This window comes from Lygodium microphyllum, chromosome 28, assembly GCF_053477565.2.
Source record: "Lygodium microphyllum isolate KBCC chromosome 28, Lygodium_microphyllum_v1.1.10, whole genome shotgun sequence".
In the NCBI taxonomy this organism is placed as follows: Eukaryota; Viridiplantae; Streptophyta; class Polypodiopsida; order Schizaeales; family Lygodiaceae; genus Lygodium; species Lygodium microphyllum.
In genome coordinates this window covers 86355815-86375027 of record NC_141162.1, presented here as the reverse complement: position 1 = coordinate 86375027, position 19213 = coordinate 86355815, and the positions used below count along the sequence as shown (strand labels likewise).

General features: G+C 37.6%; 1 protein-coding gene across 1 annotated transcript in view; it reads right to left on the bottom strand.

Moving 5' to 3' along the window:
- Positions 1 to 17690, bottom strand: part of LOC148011709 (polyubiquitin-like) — a 33636-nt gene extending 15946 nt beyond the window's left edge. Inside the window, exons 1-2 of the mRNA XM_087670402.1 lie at positions 17338 to 17690; positions 8593 to 8598 (exon numbers count right to left, since the gene is read on the bottom strand). Of these exons, the coding sequence (XP_087526528.1) occupies positions 8593 to 8598; positions 17338 to 17690 (359 nt within the window). The remainder of the gene's footprint in view (positions 1 to 8592; positions 8599 to 17337) is intronic.
- Between the last annotated feature and the right edge of the window lie 1523 nt (positions 17691 to 19213).

Genomic DNA, 19213 nt, shown 5'->3' with positions numbered 1-19213 from the left:
TGGTTCTCTAAAGAATGAAACAAAAGCTTGTTGATGTTACAAGATAGATTTTCTTGCAGTAGAAACCCCTTTTCCTTGGTGTTCCTCTTGGGGCTTCGTGAAGTCTTAGAAAGTCTCACTTGTTGACTTACACAATATCTCGGTACTATTATAAGGAGATTCTAATGATCCTCTAACCCCCCATTGGCCAAATATATTTTTTTCCAAGGATGAGTATGATTGGATACATATTCTTGACAATTTGAAATTTTTATTTATATAAGATCTAGAATATTGATAGACTCCTGAATTGCATGGGTCCGAAAGATGCATGAGATACTTTGACCCTCAGATCATAGAACCTAACTTAGAACTATATTTAGTGCTACTCCTTATGATGGCCCCTGATTATAGGGCTATCCTATCCCAATGGATAGGCTTGCATTACCAAGATTATTAGCTAGTGGTGGCCCTTTTTTAAAATTGGAATCATCTTCAAAGAGTTATTAAAAGATTCCACATGGCAATGGGAAATCTATGCCAATTTCTATTCGGCTCCCATAATAGCCTCTTTGTCTTGTTGATAAAAGAGCAAAGTCTAGATGATGAGGAAGTAAGTGACTTGAAGGACTATTGATCACTTTAAGACAATGGTGACTCTAATTCAAACATAGTGGATTATGAAATTGATGGCAACACCATTGAGAAAATCTATATGGATACAAAATTCTCTCATACTAAGAGCCTTGATGGAAGCATTGTGAGACTAAACTCATAATTAGAATGGCTTGAATACCTCAAGATGCTCAACTACAAAAGATTAGGAAACAAGCTCAATGATCTTTATCCATACACCAAATATATGGACAAAAGTAGTACTTTTGACCTAGAAATTCCCCAAACAATCTAATCTACTAAGTCTAAGACCAAACTTCAAGTCCATCTAAGTCATAAACACTCAAAACACAAAATCTACAACATCAAGTCAAAAACTTGAAGCCCAAAAGAACCATAAGACCTCCCAAGATTCATAAAGTTCAAAAAAGTAATCAACTAATTGTGGTTCTTAGTATAAAGCATAAAAACACATATAACAACCCATTGATGGATTGAAAAAGGTCCAAGAAATGAATATTGAAGCACTTGGAAAATCCCTGAAGCCTATGTATATTGCTAGGCAACTCACTACATAGAATGAGGAACAATTGATTGACTTACCAAAAGAATACCGATACATTTTTGCCTATAACTACTTTCACCTTAAGAGTATACCACCATAAGTCCTCATTCCATAAAAAGCCCTCTTAAGGATGATGCCAGGCTTGTCAAGCACAACCCTACTCTATGAATCCTTGATAGATCCATCATGTCTAAGAAGAAATGGATAAGCCACAAAATGTGATACTGATTTATGAAATTGACCATATTCATTGGGTGTCATTGATTGTCATGGTATGTGGTATGCCAAAGCCAAACGGAACTTTTTTGTGACATGTGTGTAAATAATATTTGGAAATGATTTTTAGGTCATTTTGAGTCTTCTAAAGAATTTTGGTGATGGTAGATTTTTGGTCCAAAATTTTATAACATAGGGATGTCCTTATCTTTGAGCTTGATTTGTGAGCAAACAGAGCAGAATTTGGCCAAAGTTCCTATTAGAGACATTGAAGATGGCATCAAGGAGAACAATTTCAACTAGATCAAACTCCTTACTATTTTGGAGAAATGAGCCTTTCCTATGCCAATATTTTCTTTTTGTTTTGGTAGATTTATATGTGAGTGTTGATTTGGGAAAACTGCATCAATTTTTGGTATGCACTTTTGTTGAGAAATGTGTTGTTCATTAACAAATCCTCTTTCAAACACACGAAGCTATTTTTCCAAATTGTTGATTAAAACAATTCTTTTCTCACAAGCCCATTCTATTTGTGATTGTGATTTAGAATGGGCTTGAGAGTGAGATTGGAATCCCTTCTTATACATGATTCAAGGGTAGTCGGGTGGAACAAGCTCCTAATCTGTGTCCATTCCAACTTGGAGAAACACCCTAGCAAGCTCCATCTAGTCTTTGAGAGATACAGATAGTATAACCTATCCTTGAATCTTTCAAGTATCTTTTGGGTCAAGTATGACATAACCTTGTGTTATATGGTGTCCAAAAATGGAATCACAATAGAGACTACTAAAATTAAAGCCATTATGAATATCTCTCCACCCACCAGCCCAAAGGGGATGCAATGCTTCCTCAGGAAAAATGGATATTATCGTTACTTTATGCTAAACTACATTGCTATTGCATGACCATTTTTAGTCAAGCTTTCTATGAGGAGTTGAAAAAGGCTCTCATGATTAATTCCATCTTAAGAGCCCTTGATTGGATGATAATGCTCCATGTACATATTAATGCCTACAAAACAACAATTGGAGCAGTGTTGTGCCAACCTGATGAGCATAATATGAATTTCGTGGTGAGCTAAGCCAATTGAGAAGTCACTGATACCAAAATTAACTATTCTATCACTAAGTAGGAGGGCTTAACAATGGTTTATCTTGTGAAAATGTTTTGATATTATCTCCTTGCTATGCCTTTCACATTCTTTGTTGACCTTCAAGCATTGTTTACCTTGTAAATAAGCCATATGCCACTAGATACATCACTAGATGGCTCTTGCTTCTACTGGAATTTGATTTTTCCATCATATATATATATAGTATATATATATATATATATATATATATATATATATATATATATATATATATATATATATATATCACACACACACACACACACACACACACACACACACACACACACACACACACACACACACACACACACACACACACACAACACACACACACACACACACACACACATATATATATACAAGGATTCCTACTCCTGCAGATCACGATCTATATTTAGGTGACTAGCTATTCTCTAGGTCTACCTTGTAAGATGGTTACTATTGTGTGAGCCATCAAAGACTCGAGGCAAGCAAGCTCCATACTTGGTTCAATGAGAGTTAGAAATGAGGGGGATTTGAGTGTCAACCCCTCTACCCATAATATGTAGTCTAACTTCAGCCCTGTAAAATAGAATTAAGCCAGTTTTCTAAGATTTAGACCTTAAGAATAGTTATATTTGTCAATCCTTTTCTAAAATAGGATAAATAAGTTAGAATTTATAAGAAAATTAAAAATTAATGAGAGAAATCTATAAATAGCTAGGATAAACTAGAAAAACTAATGATAAATCATCATAGTTGAATTTTTTTTAAAATAAAGATATGATAAATAAGAGTAAGTTTATTTTATCTTTAAAATTTTTCAAATTATACTTAAATATTTAATCTAATTAAATAAAATATAAAATTTTGACCTTTAGGAAGATATGTAAATGTACATAAATGTGGAAACTCATTTCAAAAGCTAGCGAGAAGGTCCAAAGTTGGATATAACATCTTCCCCTTAGAGAAATCAAGATATCCTCATCTCAACAAAAACACATGATGATCTTTCTAGAAAATGGATTCCTCTATCCAAGTCACATTTTCTTTTAAAAATTCCTTTCATTGGATTAGATATTCTTGTAAGGTCTGATTTCTTAAAGGTTTTTCCCTTGTTTTAAAAATTCTTTGTAGTTGGACTTCATGCACTCCATGAATTGGGATTACAATGTTTTCATCATCAAAAGGATATACTTAGGATTAGGGACATAGAATTTTAATAGGCTTATGTGAAATATATTATGAATTTTTAGGTGAGGAGGTAAAGCTAGCTTATAGACATGTGCCGTCAGACATTTTATGATTTCCTATGACCCACAATATTCAAGACTAAGCTTCTTGAATTTCCCAAGAGATAAGAAACTTTTCATGGGTTAAACCCTTAGAAAGACCATGTTTCCTTAAAGATTTGCTCTATCCTCTTTGGATTTGTGCAATGCTTTTGTCAATCTTGGGCTTCCTTTATATCTTGATGGATTGCTTTCACTTGCTCATGTATATCATCTAGCATCCTTTTGGAGGCTTTTACCTTTGTGGTCAGAATTCAATGTGCTTTAAATAATCGACAACCCCCTTCTCCGTATTGTTTAGAGTTATGCATTCATTGGTAGGTTGAAGGTGTATTTTTAATGTATTTTTCTTTTAGAAAAATAATAAAAATCCACTCTAACATAGAGATAGGCCTAAACTTAGGCTAAACCTCATGTTTCAGTTCTACCATACATTCACAAACATTAATATTATTTTTTCTTATTTTTTGGATGCAAAAATCTTATTTTTTTTCACATTTTTCTTATTTTTTTAATTTGTCTATAGAAAATTACTGATATTTACTCATTTACTTATTTGGATTGATTGATCTTATCGAGAATTATTTTCTTATCATGTTTCAACCCATATCCAAAAATCGTATAATTCTTCTTAAACCGTATAATATCAAGTTTTGCATGTTTTGTATAAAATTTTTAGATGAGTACTTTTTTGTAATTTCTTCAATATGGATGATAAATGAGAACATTAGATCAAATACAATCATTTCAACCATTTCCAATCAAAATTTACTGTAAAAGGATGAAAGCGATGACATACTCATAAAATCATGCCTTATGACGTACGCATTTTGAAAATGGAGGCTAGCTATTGACACTTTCCAACAGCCGCTCACAATCCATCCAACCTTGATTTATGTCCTTTTGCACTTTCACATCATTGCACAATCAAAATCTTTCCTCTCTTCTCTCATACACTAATCCATGAGAACATACAACAAGAGGGGAGAGAAGAGAGGAGAGAGAAATACTAAAATCGGATCTCTTCATAAAATGCATCAATTGCTGATTTGTTTTTCGTGATGGAGCATGGAGAAATCAAGCATCCCATGACCTGGAGCATTCCCTTTGATGATCACTAGTAAACAAAATGATAAAATTTTAGCAATTTTTGGGGCACCAAAAAAACTAGCGCCCTTCTCCCACGTTTCATGAAATCATGGCTTTTCATGTCTCTTATAGTAAAGCAAGCTTAAGGCTTAACTTTTTTAAAAATTGATTTCAATCTTTCATGTTCACACTTTGGCAAATTGGTTTTTTTCATTTTGGCGGGGAAAACGAGCTCGTTTCCAAGAAAACTTGAACCCAAATGGGACAGTCTCTACAAGATCATAAGAATAGGGAAGAATAAGTCCACGACATTATTGGTAGATCTTAAGGAAGTGGAATTTAAAAATAAGATTAATATTAATAAGATTAAACTTATTATCACTAAATGCACTAACGAAATAAATACCTTGCACGTCAATGCGGGGGTGATCAGAAACCTGCAACAGAAAATATTGGTTGATGGGGCAACATATTCCTTACTTGGGGCAGCCATACTTGGAGCAACGACATCATCAAGGAAAGCTTATCTGGTGGAGTAAAGGATATAATGTGATTGAGCAAGAGGACGGATCATTTGTCTTGGAAATCAAAGTCTTCTATCATCACCGCTTGCGAATCTTGACAAGCATCCCTATTATATTCAACAAAGAAGGTGGGATGGAGCCTTCAATACATCCTCTAAATATGCTAAATTTTGACTATCATAATTAGGAGTAGAGGTGATGATAGCTAGTTATTTACTGGATTTTTGCCCTAGAAAAGTGCTCAAAATTTTCCAAATAATCTAAATTTCAAGGGAATATTGGATTCCATTGAAGGCGGAAGAGGAAATTGGGTCGATTTTAAGCGGCAAGCAACAGATGGGTGTCAAAAGTGCTTTAAAGACCCACCGAGCGATAGTTCGGGAATTTTCATGATTTTCTAGAGTGTCAGAAAGGACTTCAAAAAGTGGTTGGTAGTGGGGGACTTCGAGTCGGTCATGCAAAATTTTTTGGGAGTCAAATCAGAGGCCGAACATGGAAATAGTAGTGCGTGCCCGAGACCAAGATCAAAAGAAGGCATTGTAAACTAAATTTTTTCATTTTTCTTCAATTATTTAGAAAATATTTCTAACATTTTTAATTTATGGATTGGGACTCATCACAATCATTGAGAATTGATTTTATCTTCATTTCTAATCCATATGAACCCCAAAGTCACAATAAACCCCCCAAAATTTATAATTTCTATGAAAATCACATAATTGCGAGTCTTGCGTGTTCTGATATAAATTGTCAAATGACTAAATTTTTTGGTTTTCTTCACGACTTCTTATAGATTTCAGCATTAAAAATAAAGGGAAACCATTTACAAATAATTTAATTAAACATCTCTCATAAAACAAATGAATCTATTACTTACGCATAAAAACACGATTTTGGAGTCTTGTATTTCATGGTTGGGAGGCCGCTAATGCTCATTCTCGATCCTTGATTCTCTCTTACAAACCAATCTATGATCTCATTTTCTCCAGTTCCATCATTCCATCAGCATCTTTCGTTCAACTCTTTCCCCTTCTCCCATAGAATCACGCATGTGAACATGCATCAAGAGAAGAGAGGAGGGAGGAGAGAGAAAGACTAATTTTGCAGCTTCTCCACCAGACAGCCATTTTTTGATTAGGAAGTGGTGATGGAGAGTGTAAAATTGAGGAAGATGTCAAGCATGATCTATTTGATGTCTTGCTTACAGGCCTCCAATCCCCCTCTATCCAAAATCGATTCCATGAGGGTGTGGTTTCTTATAGTTATGAGAATTTGGGGAGGTGGAGGCCCCAAGGGTCACAGCCCCTCCTACCACTTAAGTCCATTTACAATGCCTTCTTTTGATCTTGGTCTCGGGCACGCACTACTATTTCCATGTCCGGCCTCCGATTTGACTCCCAGAAATTTTTGCATGACTGACTTGAAGTCCCCCACTACCAACCACTTTTTGAAGTCCTTTCTGACACTCTAGAAAATCATGAAAATTCCCCAACTATCGCTTGGTGGGTCTTTAAAGCACTTTTGATACCCATCTGTTGCTTGCCGCTTAAAATGGATCCAATTTCCTCTTCCGCCTTTAACGGAATCCAATATTCCCTTGAAATTCAGATTTTTTGGAAAATTTTGAGCACTTTTCTAGGGAAAAAATCCACTACTCAATAACTAGCCATCATCACCTCTACTCCTAATTATGATAGTCAAAATTTAGCATATTCAGAGGATGTATTGAAGGCTCCATCCCACCTTCTTTGTTGAATGTAATAGGCATGCTTGTCAAGATTCGCAAGTGGTGATGACAAAAGACGTTGATTTCCAAGACAAATGATCCATTCTCTTGCTCAATCACTTTATATCCTTTACTCCACCAAATAAGCTTTCCTTGATGATGTCGTTGCTCCAAGTATGGCTGCTCCAAGTAAGGAATATGTTGCCCCATCAACCAATATTTTCTGTTGCAGGTTTCTGATCACCCCCGCGTTGACGTGCAAGGTATTTATTTCGTTAGTGCATTTAGTGATAATAAGTTTAATCTTATTAATATTAATCTTATTTTTAAATTCCACTCCCTTAAGATCTGCCAATAATGCCGTGGACTTATTCTTCCCTATTCTTACGATCTTGTAGAGACTGTCCCATTTGGGTTCAAGTTTTCTTGGAAACGAGCTCATTTTCCCCATGGATTAGTGTATGAGAGAAGAGAGGAAAGATTTTGATTGTGCAATGATGTGAAAGTGCAAAAGGACATAAATCAAGGTTGGATGGATTGTGAGCGACTGTTGGAAAGTGTCAACAGCTAGCCTCCATTTTCAAAATGCGTACGTCATAAGGCATGATTTTATGAGTATGTCATCACTTTCATCCTTTTACAGTAAATTTTGATTGGAAATGGTTGAAATGATTGTATTTGATCTAATGTTCTCATTTATCATCCATGTTGAAGAAATTACAAAAAAGTAGTCATATAAAAATTTTATATAAAACATGCAAAACCTGATATTATACGGTTTAATAAGAATTATACGATTTTTGGATATGGGTTGAAACATGATAAGAAAATAATTCTCGATAAGATCAATCAATCCAAATAAGTAAATAATTAAATATTTGTAATTTTCTATAGATAAATTAAAAAAATAAGAAAAATGTGAGAAAAAAAGATTTTTGCATCCCAAAAATAAGAAAAAATAAGATTAATGTTTGTGAATGTATACTAGAGCTGAAACATGAGGTTTAGCCTAATTTTAGGCCTATCTCTATGTTAGAGTGGATTTTTATTATTTTTGTAAAAGAAAAATACATAAAAAATACACCTTAAACCTACCAACGAATGCATAACTCTAAAAAATAGGGAGAAGGGGGTTGTTGATTATTTAAAGCACACTGAATTCAAACCACAAAGGTAAAGGCCTCCAAAAGGATGCTAGATGACATACATGAGCAAGTGAAAGCAATCCATCAAGATATAAAGGAAGCCCAAGATTGACAAAAGCATTGCACAAATCCAAAGAGGATAGATCAAATCTTTAAGGCAACATGGTCTTTCTAAGGGTTTAACCCATGAAAAGTTTCTTATCTCTTGGGAAATTCAAGAAGCTTAGTCTTGAATATTGTGGGTCATAGGAAATCATAAAATGTCTGACGGCACATTTCTATAAGCTAGCTTTACCTCCTCACCTAAAAATTCATGATATATTTCACATAAGCCTATTAAAATTCTATGTCCCTAATCCTGAGTATATCCTTGATGATGAAAACATTGTAATCCCAACTCATGGAATGCACGAAGCCCAACTACAGAGAATTTTTAAAACAAGGGAAAAACCTTTAAGAAATCAGACCTTACAAGAATATCTAATCCAATGAAAGGAATTTTTAAAAGAAAATGTGACTTGGATAGAGGAATCCATTTTCTAGAAAGATCATCATGTGTTTTTGTTGAGATGAGGATATCTTGATTTCTCTAAGGGGAAGATGTTATATCCAACTTTGGACCTTCTCGCTAGCTTTTGAAATGAGTTTCCACATTTATGTACATTTACATATCTTCCTAAAGGTGAAAATTTTATATTTTATTTAATTAGTTTAAATATTTAAATATAATTTTAAAATATTTTTTAGATAAAATAAACTTACTCTTATTTATCATATCTTTATTTTTAGAAAAATTCAACTATGATGATTTATCATTAGTTTTTCTAGTTTATCCTAGTTATTTATAGATTTCTCTAATTAAATTTTATTTTTCTTATAAATTCTAACTTATTTATCATATTTTAGAAAAGGATTGACAAATATAACTATTCTTAAGGTCTAAGTCTTAGAAAATTGGCTTAATTCTATTTTACAGGGCTGAAGTTTGACTACATGTTATGGGTAGAGGGGTTGACACTCAAATCCCCCTCGTTTCTAACTCTCATTGAACCAAGTATGGAGCTTGCTTGCCTCGAGTCTTTGATGGCTCACACAATAGTAACCATCTTACAAGGTAGACCTAGAGAATAGCTAGTCATCTAAATCTACATGCTCGTAAGTAGCATAGATCGTGATGGCTAGGATCAAATCCTTGGATGATTACCAAACTATCCTCCTTATGATTTAGGGTTAGATTTGCTTTGGATTGGTCTTAAAGAGCTTAAATTCTTGATTAATATGAAAGAGATGAGCATCAGGGAGTTGACCATCAACTCCTGTGGTCTTTTTGCCACTAGTCACTCTTGATAACTGACTTGCAATGAAGTGTTGTTAATGTTTATGTACAATGATGGAAAAATCAAATTCCAGTAGAAGTAAGAGCCATCTAGCAATGTATCCAGTGGCATATGGCTTATTTACAAGGTAAACAATGTTTGAAGGTCAACAAAGAATGTGAAAGGCATAGCAAGGAGATAATATCAAAACATTTTCACAAGATAAACCATTGTTAAGCCCTCCTACTTAGTGATAGAATAGGTAATTTTGGTATCAATGACTTCTCAACTAGCTTAGCTCACCATGAAATTCATATTATGCTCATGAGGTTGGCACAACACTGCTCCAATTGTTGTTTTGTAGGCATTAATATGTACATGGAGCATTATCATCCAATCAAGGGCTCTTAAGATGGAATTAATCATGAGAGCCTTTTTCAACTCCTCACAGAAAGCTTGACTAAAAATGGTCATGCAATAGCAATGTAGTTTAGCATAAAGTAACGATAATATCCAGTTTTCCCGAGGAAGCATTGCATCCCCTTTGGATTGGTGGGTGGAGAGATATTCATAATGGATTTAATTTTAGTAGCCTCTATTGTGATTCCATTTTTGGACACCATATAACACAAGATTATGTCATACTTGACCCAAAAGATACTTGAGAGGATTCAAGGATAGGCTATACTATTTGTATCTCTCAAAGAATAGATGGAGCTTGCTAGGGTGTTCCTCAAAACCTTCATATTTTGTAACCAACTACGCGGGAGTCTGAATAAAAGATGAAAGAGATGGGAATGCAATAAGGGATAAAGGATGAAGAGAGGGACAAGTGAAATTGTAAAAAGAAGAATAAGATAAGGTAGGAGAATCCGACAATTTAGCAGTATTAGAAAGGAAGGGAGTAAGGAAATGTGGTGGAAAAGTGGACAAGAAATGAGAAGATGGGGGAAGGACAAGGAAGAAGGGGAGAAAATACCCGATCAACGATGAAAGGACATTGCGTAAAAATAGGAATATGGGGTGCATCTTTAGGTTGAAATAGAAGGGGAAAAATGACATGTGGAGTATTCTTGAATAGAGAAAGATAAGTGCCATACCTATGAGCCATGTGTTGATAATAGGTCAAGGATGGAATTGATGGTCCTAAGGCAGAATGTCTACCACAGGCCTCAAAAAATAAAGGATAAAAATGAGGTTGCTTGGAATGATGGGATAACAAATCCACCCGTTAGTTGGTTGACATTTTTCACATGAGATGAAGCCTTTAACTGTCTTTGATTTAAGATAACAGAATCCAGCATAGGATGCCAAGAATCCTTTGGACAATCAGCTACTCTAGAATAATAATTTGAAACATTTCATCAATCTTAAGCTCCAACTGGTGTAAATAGAGTAATGCTTGCAAGACTACATCTCCAACATTCCAAGAGAGATCTTCATCATCTAGAATAAACAAGTCACGAGGTACATATAGGACATCAACATTGAATCTAGGACTACTGAATCCTCAAACCCATCTTGACCACTTCAAACAACAGATCTGCAGACTAGGTTCCACTCCAGCCATTCTTTGGAGGAGACAAATCCATGGTTGAAAGTTTAACATAAAAGGCTAACTGTTGTTGTTGATAATGAACAAAGAAAGAGTGGGCGAGAGGAATAAATTCCATAATCTGCTCAAAAGTGATCCATAAGATATTTGTTCTAGATTGCAATCTCTCAACCTTTGCTGGAAATAAAGGATAGAAAGTAGCATTCTGTTGAAGAGCAGCCAAGTCATACTGAGACATAGAAGGAATCATGGGGACACTAGGACTTGGAGGAATGGATCGTGACTGTGCCAGTTGGTCCTTCAACTATTTAATATGGGAGGCTTGGGATTCCATAGTATTGTAAGCATTCTGCAAGTTTGGTAGATTCATACCCAAAAGAGCCATGAACTCTTGAGCTTCTTGGAACATTTTCTCTTTCTCTTCAGAAACCGTGGTGACCTCTAATTGAGCTTCTACTAACTGATTTTTCAAAGAAGATATTTCTTCTCTCTCTGTCTCAATCATTTTGGTCTGCTGCTCCATCTACTTAAATATATCGGAAAGAGTATCTTTGGAAGAGGCTAGCTCTGTGGTTGCCTTATTCGACTGGTCTTTGGATTTCCTCAATTCTTCATAGAAAGAAGAATATAACTTTTGAGCATAAGCTATCATTGAGAGTTCAATAGGACTTTGGATGTCTTTACAAAGGAAAGGGATGGCATCCCCTGCCACTAAGTAGTTTAGGGAAGGAATTGATATATCCAAAGAACCCTCTCGATGTGCCCTGAATAAGTTGTTGCATGTGAGGTAGGTAGGGAGTTCACTTCTAGAGGTAGCAAGAGCTGACACTGAAGGAATGACTCATGGAATTGTCTCTGCTACACTGTAATGAAGGAGACCTAACTAATCTAACTAAAAGAGAGAGAGAAGGAGAGAAGGAAGAAGACTGCAAAAGAGAGAGAAGAAGAGAGCCGAGGAGAGAGAAATTCTAGGAGAAGAGAGAGAAAGACAGGAAAAGAGAGAGAGAAAGAGAGGAAAGCGAGAGATGAAGCCATGGGAGCTGAAAGTGAAGGTGAGGAGACAGATTTGTATTTATCAAATGGTCCTTTAATCAGGTCCTTGTACACCTTAAATACCCCATCAGTGTAATCGGGTATTCGCATGTTCTAACCCTGTGTAAGACCCTCTAATCCCCATTCTTCACATTCCATCCTGACCCAAAAGGTTTTTTCCCTTTAAAAAAAAAGAGGACGTATTGGTATGGCTGGATGGGGGGGGAGGGGGGGTGAAATCTTGTGGAACGATGGCCTATGAGCATGTATGCAATGTGAGCATGAGGGAAGAAGGTAACTCAGTACAAGGATAGACACCAATTCCAAACGAAAAAGGCCTAGACAACGCTAGAGAGCATGCTCTCCTGAACAGGCATGCAGTGGAAAACTGATCATAACTTGCCATGGGCAACTCCAAACGAGACGTTCTGCATGTCAAAAGGAAGCTCGTTGAGCATACTTCTAGCCCAAGTAGGTCATGCATGGGTGCAATTAATGCAGGCCCAAAATTATTCGAAAATAGATGGTTGTCTACTGCAAAATAGACCCAATCATGCTGTCCCAAACATGCCTGCAGTGGAAAACTAATCATAACTTTCCATGGCCAACTCCAAACGAGACGTTCCGCATGTCAAAATGAAGCTCGTTGAGCATACTTTCAATCCATATGTATCATGCATGGGTGCAATTAATGCAGGCCCAAAATTGTTTGAAAAGAGATGGATGTCTATTACAAAACAGGCCCAGATCGAGTTGTCCTTCAGCCAAGGTTGCCGCCTCAAGGTGAGGGGACTGCATCGAGGTAGTGCTGATGTAGAGAGAGCTTTTTTTAACCACCGAGATCAAATGGATAACCTGCATGGTAAGCATCATCAGCATACATGTCATCCATGCAAGCGTGGTTCTCTGCACTACCACCGAGGTCAAATGGAAAGTGGTTATCCTTTCCGTGCATTGGGTTACCATCCACAAGTAAAGCTAGAATGGTCAATACCACTAGCTATTGCATTGAGTCTGCCATAATTATCATATGATTAAGCTCAGTCTATGCTTGGATGCTGTAAATAACACATGGGGTTGCATGAAAAGTATACTCCATCTACCCTTATATGTGACATGTGTATAGACTAAAAGGGTCTCTTGAAAGGACATGTTTTCTTGATCTGTAATATGAGCATGATCTTTAAGATCTACATGATCTTCTTTCTTGAATGAAAGCTGGTTTTGCTTTGGACCCACATCAAAATGGTCTTTAGCAACATGTGTCTATCCTTGGCATAATGATATTCGAATACAAATAGGAGTTTTACATTTTGTGCTCTACATTTGTCTTGATGATCATAAGATATCGGCTTAGCACATCGATAGCATAAGCTCACAGCATGCAGTTCCCGTATCGTATCACTAGTAAGATGTCTAATGCATTTAGCCTTAGATAGCAATCTACACACATGCTCATCACCATTGGTTAGCTCAATAATAGTTCTGACATGCTGCTCATAGTCATCTTGTTGCTCATGTACAACAGATGGCTGCCCATGACCATAATGCTCATACTGTCCATATGGAGGGTCATACCAATGTGGCTATTACTCATAATGATACTCATGCTATCCATACTGCATATGGTGATAATATCCCTACTACTCATGTACATCTATTTGCTCCTGACTATTACCAAAACTTTGGTCATCTTGTTGCCCATAAACATGCTGCCCAAGATTGCATGATGACTGTCCAACATGACTACAATGGGGTCCTTGCATCCTAGGCTGACCATAAATATGATGAGTGGCAAGTCTATGAGCATAGGTATTGGCATGATGCTGGTCATAATCACTAGCAGCATAAGAATCTCCATATGCACACTACTAAAAATATTCACAATCATCATATGCATGTTGACCATAAGTAGGTGCATGCAAATGGTCATGGTACTCATAATGTCCGTGAGAATGCCCATATATGCCTTGTTGACCAAAATGTCCATGAGTGCCATACTGCCCATGCATTACATGTGGGCCAAACTGATTATTAGGGCCTTGCTGCCCAAAATTCCCATGCTGCACATGTAATACATACGAACCAAATTGAACATTGGGGCCTTGCTGCCCAAAACTGCCATGTGCATGCTGCCTATTGCCATGTGCACCTATGTTAAGGCCTTGCTGCCCAAAATTTGCATTTTTCCCTTGCATATAGCTTCCACTATAGGGGAGGTGTTGTCCCAAGGATGGCTTGGAAGGGTTCGTCACGAGTGAGGGGAGGATGAGCTCATCATGCTGCATAGAGGGATCTCCCAGCTCATAGGTGCTATGGGGAAAACCATGGGTGCTACCGAAACCTTGCTAGCCACATCCCATCTCCAAGGGGGAAAGGAGGTTGGTCTCACGGGGAGGACCATGCTCCTTGGGCTGAGGTGAGGAGGGTAAGAGGGTGGAGATGAGGGTGCCCTTGCGCTATACAAGCAAGTCCATCTTAGCCATCATCTCGCTATGATGCTAATCTTGGCGGTTTTCCACCTCCCTATGGCAGTGTTCCAGCTCTCAATGTTGCTCATCATGATGGGTCTCATGTTGACATAGTGTGTCCTTAAGCATAGCAAAAAGGTCCATCTTGGGGGCCCCTTCTTCAAGCATGTCTTCATGATCCTCTTGGGCGTAGAGCTAGGACCATTCATAGAGGCATGGGAGTCCCTTATTTCACATTGAAAGTCCTCTTGGGCCTTTGCTTTTCCCTTGTGGCCTACCATCCTAAGTGCAGTCTACTAGACCCCCTGTTACAGAAATGGAAACATCTTGAGCTAGGAAGCTCTGATCGCCAAGATTTCTAATTCAAATTAAAGCTCTTGATCCCCTCTATGAGGCTATGTAAAAATATCCTTGACAGTAAATGATCAAGGCTTTTCTATAATTGAATTTTGTGGGCTGACTGTGTAGGATTGCTGCCTATCCCAAAGTACTTCTGAGCACAAAATTGGGTGTATCTCCCAAACCTTAGGGTGGAATGGGAAGATTTTTGGCTCTGATCGAAGGGGACAATGACCTCTTTGAATCGAGCTATGGGATGTGCCCTTAGTCACACAAAAAGAATTTGCTGTAATTGACTTTTGTTAGCAATTCCCTGAGTCTGCATCCCTGCAATACTTTGCAACTTCCATGCATCACTGTGAGTGGGAACCATGGCCAATATGAACAAAATCCTTGCTTATTAGGGCTAATAAATTGCCAATAAGAGCATAACCTTACCAGAAATGGCATCTCAAGACCAATCATAAGCATCATTACCAAGATTGCCAATCAAGGCATAGGCATACCACCATGAGTACCATTGTCAAGTTCACTTATTGTCAACTTAGATTTGGTTGTATCCTCTGGAGTCAACACTACAAAGGCTTGCTGGAATCCTTTTGAATAAAAACAACTAAGATCCTTGGGTGCTCCTAGTATTGATGTCAGGTCTCAATGACACAACGTGACATAAATATTCAGAAGAGGGTCAATCCCTTCCTGTCCATGACCAAAGCTACTACAAGTTGCAAACCAATGTAGCCATGTTTCCAATGATTGCTGACTTCACCCTAGGCATCATCTCTCCTTAAGCAATCTTCATGTTGTCATAGGAATAATCCACACTGTATGATGTATATGTCTTGCATGTCATGGTAAGAATCCCCTCATACATGGGGTGCTATCCACTACATACAACACCCTTGATATGGCTATCAAAATCAATAGCCCTCCAAATCAGGATTTTAGTACAGAATTTCAATGCCTCGGCTTTATAAATTAAAAATCCCACTTCCTTTTAAGGTTGTCAATCGAAAGCTTCAATTCTATATTTTGTTTTGCAAGTTGTATGGGGCAATCTCACAATGTGTACAACCAAGAAATATCATCATTGTCACATTAAAATAAGTCCCATGAAAGCCAGTAGCAAGTACTTTATCTACACAGATAATCTCATCAGTCAGAGATCTGAAATGCTAGCAATAGTGTTTGGAATTGCAATCCCATCACATAGGCTAATTGCACCTTTCAATGCTTGAAATCTCTGAGCTTAGTTATGTGCCACATCATTGATGATGAAGGTTTGCATACCTAAGACATGGTTGGGGGGTACACATTGCTAGTCCACAACCCAAGCCCATGAAGAAGAGTGGCATTGCTTTTCTCAGATTGCAGTTATTGAGATCACAACATACCCCTTTGAACTAGATAGCACAACTCCTTGCGCTCCTCATGAATTTTGAGCAGCTTCTTTTCAATGCCTCCTGTTATACACGCAGACATATTGACCCTGAAGAAGAGGACAGGCTTGATAATCCCCTTTCTAATTGATGATCAAGATTACACAGAAGTAGTAGCACCATGTGCTGGATTGGTGTAGTCAATAAAAGATTTACGTATCTATAGATCGTGCCTATGCTCAGTGGCAAAGGAGATCTCTATTCACCTCTAACAATCTCAGTCATCCATGGTGACAATTGCCCTGTGTGCTGATGCCTTACACAAAAAGAAAATTTCCACATGCAAAAAAAAATTAATCCTCTTGATTGAGAGGAATGGACCTGGCTAGACAAGCTGCAACTAGACTTGCTAACAAAAGTGGTGGAGAATATTACCCATAAGATCTTAATATTTGGGCCAAATACTTTCAAAGCACCTCAAGTTTGTAATAAAGTCCCATATACCAAGCATTATAATGCTTATAAACAAAGCAATCGATGAACTTGAAGCAGAGTTGTAGTCTTGATAGACCAATTGCTAGTGATGTTGGGCCAACTGTATGGATTTGGGGACTTGAACTTCCTGAGACAAGAAAGGCAGATTCTCTGGAACATTCACATGGTGTTCATTGACTTGTTCACGAGGTAGATGAGTAATCTCCTTTGTGCGTCATAAAAAGATGACAGTCACATAGACTTTGATGCATCCTTGGATTCGTAGAGACCAGAAGATTTCCCTTGACATTCTGATCTATCAAGTCTTAGAGATCAGGTACTCGATCAGCTTCTAGGAAGTCTACACCTCTTGAATCCATCTTCCAATCCAATCACTTGGAACATTTGGCTTTACTATTCTTAACCACTCTCAACCAAGCTAGCACGTTCAGGGCACCTGCTATTCCTTGAGCTGGCATCACCTCTCTTGGTCAGCAAAGATCAACCTCTCTTGGTCAGGAGGAATACCCTCCTTATCTTGAATTTTAACCTTGACATTGTCTATAGTATCCAAGCTTTCAACTTCGAGGGTGATGGTCTTTCCCATCATTGTCTTCACAAATATCTGCATACCACCGCGAAGATGTAAAACAAGATGGAGAGTACTTTCTTTCTGGATATTGTAGTCTGCCACGATGCAACCATCCTCAAGTTGTTTTCTAGTAAATATCAGTCTCTCTTGGTCTGGCGGGATGCCCTCCTTATCTTGAATCTTGGTCTTCACATTATCAATGGTGTCAGATCTCTCAACTTCTAAAGTGATCATCTCGTTGTTTAGGGTTTTGACAAAGATTTGCATGCCACCATGAAGTCGTAAGACAAGGTGCACGGTGCTTTCCTTTTGAATGTTATAGTCAGCAAGGGTACATCCATCCTCCAGCTGCCCACCAGCAAAGCTTGGTCAGCAAAGATGCAATGATCAAGCTATTGCGAAATGATTTTAAGTGTAGTAGGAACCCCTGTAGGAACACTTTCCACCCTAATTTATGCCTTCATCTATCACAACAGGAACACCTATTGAGAACATGAACTCCAAGAGAAAGCAACAGTTCTTTAGGGACATCAGCCAGTGGCCATGGAGTAAATGGGTGGCAGAAATATGAGATACACAGAAAGGATCAAGATTTTGGCCGGGTACATTTGACACAACTAAAGAAGCGGTCCAAACCTATGATTTTTCTACTCGAAATATTCCTTAACTCTTGTTATGGGTGATGCAAAAACAAAGAAGATTTCTCTCTTCTTCTGTTGGATTGAGAATCCATGGGAGCTCCTCAATAATGAAGAAGAAAACTCTCCTTTGAAAAGTAACCGTGGTCAAAATTCTCTCCAAGTCTTGTGGCTCCTATGAGATTTCCAACCTTAAATACCCCATCAGTGTAATTGGGTATTCGCGTGTGCTAATCCCGTGTAAGACCCTCTAATCCCCATTCTTTACATAGAACTGGATGTGAGAAAAGAGAAAGAACAAAGGACCAAATACCTATGCTTTGATACCAACTATAATGAAGGAGACCTAACTAATCTAACTAAAAGAGAGAGAAAGAAGGACATAAGGAAGAAGATTGCAAAAGAGAGAGAAGAAGAGAGTAGAGGAGAGAGAAAGACTAGGAGAAGAGAGAGAAAGATAGGAAAAGAGAGAGAAAGAGGGGAGAGAGAGAGAGGAATCCATGGGAGCTGAAGGTGAAGGTGAGGAGATAGATTTGTATTTATCAAATGGTCCCCTAATCAGGTCCTTGTACACCCTAAATACCCCATCAGTATAACGAGGTATTTGCATGTGCTAACCCCATGTAAGACCCTCTAATCCCCATTCTTTACATACACACTTCAAACGCTTGGGCTGAATGACTAGTGGAGGAGGGGACTCAATATCCTCTATGTCAATGGGTTCTGAATCTTCTAAAGGTGGAGGGGGAGGAGACTGGATCATATGGAGGAGGAGGTAAAATACCCTTCTTAAGGCCTCAATATGTGAGAAAAGCATATAAATATGACCCAAAGGTTACATTGGTAACATTCCCTCTAGTCACCATGAAAAATGCTGGTTCACCATCTTCGTAAGAAGGTAAGTGCTCCAATCAATGGTAACCCCTCTCAAAACCATCCTGGAAGCTGTGAAGAGCTCCTTGGACAAGTAGTGAGATGGTGTCTTGGCAGGCATAAACCTGCCCTAGAGAATTGTCAGACTAGCTTTTAGAGAGGATCAGTGATCATTGAGAAATACACTCTTGAAGTGTTAATCACCTTCTTGACATCGAGGATCTCTTTAGTCTGCTTCTGTAACAACTTGAGGATCTCTTCATTTGAGAATAATTGTCT